This window comes from Idiotropiscis lumnitzeri, chromosome 11 (assembly GCF_059441095.1).
Source record: "Idiotropiscis lumnitzeri isolate Australia: NSW breed Sydney's pygmy pipehorse chromosome 11, RoL_Ilum_1.0, whole genome shotgun sequence".
Taxonomy (NCBI): Eukaryota; Metazoa; Chordata; class Actinopteri; order Syngnathiformes; family Syngnathidae; genus Idiotropiscis; species Idiotropiscis lumnitzeri.
This window is the reverse complement of record NC_142401.1, coordinates 791,943-800,769: the sequence shown is the minus strand read 5'-3', so window position 1 is coordinate 800,769 and position 8,827 is coordinate 791,943. Positions and strand designations below refer to the sequence as shown.

General features: G+C 44.8%; 1 protein-coding gene across 1 annotated transcript; it reads right to left on the bottom strand.

Moving 5' to 3' along the window:
• Window positions 1-2,018: 2,018 nt before the first annotated feature.
• On the bottom strand, window positions 2,019-8,755 carry myorg (myogenesis regulating glycosidase). The gene is made up of 3 exons (XM_088310078.1): window positions 8,607-8,755; window positions 5,531-5,863; window positions 2,019-4,986 (listed from the first exon to the last, which is right to left on the bottom strand). Exons 2-3 carry the CDS (start codon window positions 5,791-5,793, stop codon window positions 3,195-3,197), a joined length of 2,055 nt encoding a protein of 684 aa, XP_088166204.1. The 5' UTR covers window positions 5,794-5,863; window positions 8,607-8,755; the 3' UTR covers window positions 2,019-3,194.
• Window positions 8,756-8,827: the final 72 nt, after the last annotated feature.

Sequence of the window (8,827 nt, the reverse complement as noted above, 5' to 3'; positions counted from 1 at the left end):
AAGATGAAGCACACCGCCATGCCAGGGGACACAGGCCAAACCTTGCTGCAACCCCGTCGTCCTCCCTCACAAGCCTTTTTCCTTACTTGGACAGAAAACCACAACGAGCTCAACCAGCCAGAAGATGGCGGGGGACCTTTGGGGTCGCGTGCTCCTCGCTTGTTAAATAAAGGAGCCGAGCGGCCGCTTGACTGACCCTCGCCGGTGCCTGCACCTCACATGTTCCCAATGTGCTGTGTGCTTTTCTTTTGGGGGGGGGGATTCAGCCCTTGTTGAGCAGACCCGCGTTAGCGTCTCTGAAATGCAGTGTTTGATGGATGACACCAATTTTCTGTGGAAAGCAGATGAGAAACCCCGCGCGCATCCGCCCCCTCCCATGGCTTCTCCTCAGGTGAGCACTGCAAGCGTCAAGGAACAAGAGTTAGCCAAAATGGCATCAATCAAAAATGGAGTGTTTCCGATGTGACATCTTGCCCCCCCCCCCTCAAAAAGGGTCTTTCTACTTTAGTCTTCGCATTACAGTGTCAGGACCTCAGAGCCGACCATCCATTAGCTAGTTAAAAAGAAATGGAAAAAAATCGAACCAATCTGATGAGAAGACGGGCCAATCGAGTCGATCAGTTTCAACAACTTTGTTTCCTGTACAGTGGCCCTCCGCTATTCGCAGCCTGGCCCACAAAACTCCCATATAATTAAAAAAAAAAAACATCTTTCTGTGTTGCTACATGTTAACAACAATTTCAAATTCTTCTTTTATTGCCATTCAGTGATATGTGACAGAAAAAGGATATTTGAAAGTACTACCGAGACAGCGGCTCAAGTGCGGCACTCTTTCGCAGATGGACACACAGGTGGGGAAAGAAGGGGGGGCATGGGGGGCTTCGAGTGCCCTGCCAGTTTTGTTTGCTCATGCATTACTTGTGTAGCGTGTAGTGTGTGAGTCATCTCGCAACATCTCCACAAACAAGTCGGAGAAGGAGCTCATCGATGAAGCTACACTGCCCCCTTGTGGATGTTTGCAGCACCACATGGAGGAAAAAAGAACAAAAGACGAAAATAAACTGTACGGTTTCCCTATTTGAGAAGATTCAGACACAACTTCAAAATTGTTTTGTTCTCTTCTCCCAAATACACAAATGAGGGGCCTCACAGACTTTGAAGCCCAGACGGAATTCTTGCCCAACAGCGCTCGCATAAATTCTCTCCGCACTCAGAAGGAAACAATGTGATTGCAGAAAGCAAAGCAACAAATATTATTGATTCCTGCTAGACAACTAATCAATAGATGCATATCCTCCCCACACTGAGCTTTGTGACCAGATCAATTTGAAGAACGACGAGGCAAGTCAAATAGTTGAGGATCAAATCTCCATGTTGCGTCATCAAAAACATTTTAAAAACAAATCAAATTCTCAAGGTAGCCGGAAGAAATTTAACGTGCGTCCGAAAGGTGAAAGGTCACTTGTGACATTTTTTTTTCTCATCTCACTTTTTACTCTGTGGCCTCACACAATGGACCATCAGATGATTTATTGATCTGAACCATTTTCAAGAAGGTGGATAATTGTTTCATCGCATCGCCATTATCACTCCGCGATGAGTGGAGAATCAGAAAGTTTCAAAAGTCCCTCAAGGGCAAATTTTTCAACACGATATCGAAAGAAATTATTTTTCATTCATTGCTCACTTTTAAAAGTATTTTGATTGACCTGAATTTTTTTTCTTTTCAGTCTGTTAAAAATACCAACCGTGGAGGGAAATGACTTCATGAAATTGCATGTGAAGATGCGCAGTAATTAATGACAAACTTTGCGCGACAGAGGACAGTTCAAAACTGTTTTATTGCATTCAACAAATTGCAAGGACTCACGAGCGGTCGCCACGCGTTCAAAATGCAAACAAGACAAGCAAACGTTGAATCCGAGGCACTTTTGTCAGAAGGCAGGAGAGTCTGTGGCAGAAATTGCAACTGAGTGACAACTGCTATTTATAGGCAGCAGCGTAAGCATGCACACGCATGCACGCCACAGAGGTTAATGTGTAAGCGACATGTTAAAGTTCACATTCTGCGTGTGACCAAGGCAGACATTGTCAAAATAAAAACAAGAATAACAGGAAGAATGCAAGACGCATTTGTGGAGGTAGCCTTGTGCAACTTCACTTCTAAAGTTTAAAGGAAAAAACAATTCCTTTGAAGGAAGCGAAACATCACAACTGAAGTTCAACATCACTGCATGCAGTACACAACATGAATATTCATAAATTACGAAATAGAAGTTTTAAAGAGGTGAATGTTTAGACATTGTGTGGAAAATATTAGCTTCGTCTTTTGAGCCGAGCAACACAAAATGAAAAACAGTTCAAATTAGGACACGCCACTTCAAGAGATCGCCGCTTCAATTTTGCAATCCCACAAATTAAAAACTTTATATGCAAATACTAACTTACTTTATTTTTTTATATTGTTTCTTCAGCCCGATCTTAAAATGAAATCAATTACAAGATATACTTTCACTCAGAGAAATAAAACCATTCCCTCCCTCAAAAAAAAAAAAGAATTCAGAAAAAAAACCCACATCAATCGCTTGAAACTAAGCCTGAGCAAAGACTTACCTGAGAAAACGTATCACAAGCTTAGTACCACAAAAGTAACTTTGGAGACTTGCATCGTTTTACTTTATGCATCGTACGGGTAACGATTTGGAAACTATTAAGAAGATCAAAGCAACACAAAAACTTTCACTTCCATTTACAGTCAAATGATTTGTCGCCAGTTTGAAAATACATTTTTCAAACGGAGAAATATTCAATTGCGACACATTTCTTGAAATTTGTGGCTGCACATTTTTAAACCATACTAATAAATCAAATGTGCTGTTGGGTTAATCATGTTCTGGTCAACAAGTAACAAAAAGAGGAATATGACACAATCTTCAAATGCATCGTCGCAGAGTTTCGCTTGGCTTCACAGTTTTATCATTTTTCTTTTTGAAGACAAGTCGGCTGAGCATGCATACTCGTTTCTTGCCGTCTTTCACGAGAAAAAGTGAAAATCTCCTTCAAAGAATTTTGGCTCTTGGGTGAGATTTTGGAGGCTCCCTGGGAGACGATTTCAATTTCAATTTCAATTGAGACCCGTTTTCCCACAAACCTGAAGACGTGACGTCTCGACGATCGGAAGCAAGCTCTTAAATCTACACCCAAAGAAAATAAGCAATTTCGTCCAGATCGACCGGATAATCCGTCAGGTGCAGCGGCTCTTTGATATCGAACCTCTCGCCTTTATAGCTTTTCCAGCGTCCAGCCGGGAGGTAAATATCTCGCTCTTGCTTCCCAGGCTCTAAAACCGGCGCCACCATGAGATCATCGCCAATCAGAAACTGGGAGTCGATTTTGTAGGCGGTCTCGTCGCCCGTGGCGATCCACCAAAGCGGCCGTATAATCGGGTCTCCGGTGTCCAGCACCTCTCCGGCCAGCTCCAAGACCCGCGGCGCCACGATACTCTGGTGGAGGGCGGTGTACTTGCGAGCGATTTCCACAACCTCGCTGTCGTACGCCCAAGGCGGGATGGAAAACTGCATGGAGGGCATGAACGCCGACAGCTCCAGCCAGCGGATGTAGAGCTCTCGGTCCGGTAACGGCCGATGGCCATCGGTGCGATTGAGGTAGGCGTTCCCGCCGATCATGTCAGGGAGGATGAACTGATAGCCGAGAATGCTGATGGTGAGCACGGTGGGGATTAGGGATTTGAGCCCCAACTCGTAGCCCCAGACGGAGTCCCGATCGATGGGCCGGAAGAAACAGGAAATGTTCTGCGATTGGTAGCCACTGCGCAGTTCTGCTCGGTCGTTGTAAGGAATGGCCATCTCGGTGTAGCGCCGCGTGAAAAAACTGGGATCCCGAATGGGAGTTCTGGTGCTAAACTTCCACGGCAGGTAGTTGGTCTCGCCGGCGTCAAACTTGAACGAAGACACCCCGTAGCGGGAGCGAAGGGAACGGAGCTGCGAGGCAAACCAATCGCGAGCTTCCGGGTTTGTGAAGTCCACAATTCCGCCGATGCCGTTCCACCAGCGCACCAACGCCGGCAGCCGGCCGGTGGGCTCGCGCACAAACAGGCCCCGCTCCACGCACGTGCGGAAGTTCTCCGAGTCGTAGTTGACGAAAGGGTGGATCCACAGCGACACCAGGAAGCCATCGGACTTGAGCTTGTGGAACATGCTTGAGGCATTGGGGAACTTTCTCGGGTCAAACTCAAATTCTCCGTAGCGGGGCGTGTAGCGATCGTCCAGCTCCAGGTGGCTGCAGTTAAAGTTGTGCTTGCGGATGTTGGCGGCGTACGTCAGAAGTTTCTCCTGATTGATGTCCGTCTTGTGCAGGGCCCACGTGGACCAGACGGGATGCTGAAACATGGCTTGGGCGGGAACTTTGTTGGGTTTGTTGAAGTAGCGACGAACCATGTACTTGTGGATGGACGTCACGTCCGAGCCCACGCACACTCGGTAGCTAAGCTCGGCACGCGGCGCCTCTCCGGGGTCGGGCTTGAAGGGACTGTCGTCGTAGCGCGCTTGGAAGTACATGGTCTTCTCCGTGTCATTCCAGCCCAAGTGGAACGGCACCGAATTATTTATTTTGATGGCCGTGGCATTGGACGAAAGCCAATAGCTCTCCAAGATTCCGCCAAACTCGTTGCGATTGGAGTAGATGTCGCTCGTGACGAAAGGTTTGGGCGACTGTTGTCCCGAGATGGAAACGGGCCAGTGCTGAATGGCCGACACCGCACCGCCGTACCAATGCGCAAACTTGTACGTCATGGCGTGGGCCACAGAAATGTCGGGAACCAGCTCCTCCCAGCGCACGCGGTAGCACTGCACCGTGTCTTTGGGACGCACCGTCTCGATGAAGAAGTTGAGGCGTCGATCGGTCGTGCGTCCGCAGCTCAGAAGCTCTCCTTCTTTGGTGCAAGAGTCCAAATCCAAAGTCCCCGACCTGCCAACATGGAAACCAATTTGACCTGTAAGCCTCACGCAAGAAGGTTGGAGCCGGAATGGAACCCACGACCTCTGAACTGTGAGGCGGACGTGCTAAGCAGTCATCCGCCGTGCCGCCAATGTCGCATGCATTCCGTTATATTCGTTTGAAAATTGAGAAGTGGCAACTTTGCGTCGACCATCAATGGACAGCAACGGGTTTATTTCATTTCATCATTCAAGCAAATGTAAAAGGTCCTTGGAAAAAAATATTGGATGTTGATGAACGTCACCTATTACAGTAGAAATGCAAAAAAATAAATAAATATGTACATACACATATACATATATATATTTATATATTTTAATAAAAAAAATTTCATTAAAATTATTATATTAAATTATTCTTTCCACACTGACGCTGGTTTTCACTACCTTTGCTTATTCTGTTTTGTTGTTCTTTTTTTCAATTAAGACGGTTTTGAAGTTCCATCCTGATGTTCATAAAATTCCCTTGAACTCAAACGGCGGCTCGAATCCAAAGTCAGCCAGAAGCCACTCACCTAAAATCCATTCTGAACACGATGGCTCCTCCCTGGTTGCGGATAATGTAACCATCTTTATTTAGATCCAGCAGCTGAGTCTTGAGCAGCTCGGCTTTTCGTAGCGAAGCGATGTAATAAGACCACGCCGTCACCGCCGCAATGACGAGCACCAGGCCGAGCACGCCGGCTCCGACTAAAGGTCGGGTGTCCCGGCTGTGTTTCTGCTTGGGGATAGCGTCTGTTATTGTGCCGCCAGCCCCCCCGGGTACAACCTGGTACATGACTTGTGCGGGCCACTCAATAGATGATGGAATTGTTCTCGCTTTGTCGCTCTCCGGTCGTGCGGTCTGTCTGTCATAAGAAATTCAAAACATTCAGCTCACTCAATTCACCTTGGGAACAATTTGAAACTAAATTTCACTTTGGCCAAAAATTCAACCCGCCCCCCCCCCTAAAAAAAAAAAAAAAAAAATCCCACCCAAAGTCAAGAAAACAGATTCATATGCCGTTCTTGTTTGTAGTGCAAACATTAAGCACATTTATGCCAACACCCCTCAATTTTTAAAAAAATCTCCATTCATTCATCATGATTCCACGACATGCGCATCCCAATTTTGTCACTCAGCATTCAGATGGAGTTTCTTCCGAAATGTCAAATTATTAAATGCATTCAACATTAAGTGTCATTTTATTTTTTTTTTGCGACCCGTTTCTTTATTTAGTGTGTGTACTCCATTTGTCAGCACAAAGCCTCTGTTCCATTGCCAACACCGTCTCGCATCATTTTTATTGATACTGCAACTTATTTGACGGCACAGCAACAACGTCAACTTAAAAGGAACCTTTGAGATTTCAACAACAAATCGACTCCGGATGACCCACAAGAGGATCAAGGTAGACTTTCCCTGCTGAATTTTAAACAAACAACTTCAACTTAAGTCATTTGTATGTGAAGAAGTAGAGGCAGAAGGGGGGGGGGTTGTTGGCCTTAAGAACCGTTTCAGTCGAAGGAGGCAGAGCAAAGCATACTAAACCTTTTGCTTCATCAAGCACAACAAATCCAAGCTGCAAGTAAACAAACTGCTTTTGGCCAATTTAAAACCTTGGAAAAAAATAAATAAAAATACAGAAGAAAAGGCAGACAGAGAGAGACACGTGTGCATTTTGCATGCCTATTTCCTAACACCGACACAGAAAGTATTAACGGCGGATTAGAATGCACATCAGATAAAAGCTAAGCCAGTGCTCTCGAATTCCCTTTACTGGTAATTACCAATTCAATTGACCGATTCTGTGTTCAAGCGCCCTCCGGATGGATTTTCCCCAAGCAACACGACTGATAAGATAAAACCATCATTAATTAACCCAACCTCGTGCAGAAAGCTGGTTCCTCTCCGGATGCCAAATAAAATGGGACAAACCGTTTTTTTGCAGGTGTCAGGAGTTTCGATTGGTGCTCAGATCACATTTCCCACCTGTGTCTCTTTTAAACGTTTACGTGTTGTGCTCACCTGCACCGCCCGCATGGCAACATGCAAAAAACGCAGATGCCAACATTGAGCAGCGGCAACACACAAGTACAATAAAAATTCAATCGGAAAAACACAATTTTGGATTCATATTACAGTCAGACATCGCCGGAGAGGAAAAGTCACATCATGCGGATACCCGAGTGACGCCGCATATGAGAAATATTAAAACAAAAAAAAGAAGAAGCGACGGTCACTGAAATCATTTGAAACTGACTTCTGCGAGAATGTCGAAAATAAAAAATCAAATACACAATGTCAACTGTGAAACACAAACGAGGCTTGCTTAAGTTCACGGGCTGTTTTGCTAAATTTACCCCACGACTTCTTGAATCTGTGCAGGGGATAATGAAATCTCAAAACGTTCAAGACATTCTGGAGCAAAATAAGCCGTCGAGTGTCAGAAAGCTCGTCTTGGTTGCTGGCCTACCACGAGATGACGACCGCTAAACAAAACGTCAAACGTTTCTGAAATCGCATGAAATGACTCCGATTGTCGCTGATATGTGAAATCTTCAAACCTGAGATAGGTCCAGTTTACTCAACGCGTCAGCCAAAAAGTGCACCAGGTTCAATGACGTTGAATTGTCTCAAAAGGTTGATGTTGCACAACCTTTCGCCTGTTTAAGTTATTTCGGTGACGATTGCGTTGTTGTTCTTTTTCTAACAGGAGCAAAGCAACGATTTGGAATATGTCATTTGGTCATTAAGACACATGACACATGACACTCTAAAAATGCTTTTGATAAGACCCGGCAGGACAAGTAGTTTGGACGCATGAGTGGAGCGTTCAGGTGTCTAAAATGTCATTGGCAATTACAGTCGTGGCATGCATGCATCAGAATATTTGACGATGTGGATTGTGGAACGGTTTGGTAAACATTTTAGTTGTTGCATCATTGCACACACAGTTGGCATTTTAGGCTTTCATTGATTATGCATTGTTCACTATAATACAATTTTCTCAACACTATCTATCATTGCTCAGCCGGCGAACATCCCAAAATGATTCAATCGCTCAAACGTAGTCACGTGTCAAAATTTGCTTTGAGGCCTCTGAAATGAAATGAAATGAAATGAACGTACATATCAACGTCATCTTTGCGTGAGCCGTTTTTATTTTGCACAGAAAACACTCGAATTCTTCATTTTGTTGTTGCTTTATTTGCTGGCGCTCTGTTAAGTCGTTGACATTGATTTGTCCTCTGTTTTGTAAGTTTGGCGACGTGAGAAAGATCAACATCTCGATTCCCATCGATTGTGTCAGTGACAAACAAAAACATGCTGATGGAGCCACAACGCAAAGAACTGGACGTGCACGATAACGTTACGTCATCGCCATAATGAATTTAAAAAACACTAAAAGACACAGATAATGAGCAACGCGATAAATTGCATTCGGGACTTTATCACAAAAATGTTCTTCGAGTGTGCGTAATTTGACGGCAACGTGCCAAACTTAACGGAGGCATGAAAATCGTTTTCAAACTGGTCTAAGTAGTTAGCGACAATTTGCAGCGTATTCACGAGCTTTTAAAAAAGATACAATTAAAATGTTTTCTTACCGAACTATGCAGAAAAGAACCGCGGTTGACTTGTTGTGCCAAACAACTCCAAGTCACGGAGAGAAAGAAGAAAAGAAAACAGAAAAGTTTCAAGACATGTTGCGAATCCGCCTTGTCGACGCGCCTTGTCGACGCGCACTGAATCATGGGAGATGGAGTCCAACATATTATTGCCCTAGATACTAGAGGGGAAAAAAATACATTTTGGGGGAAATTAAACT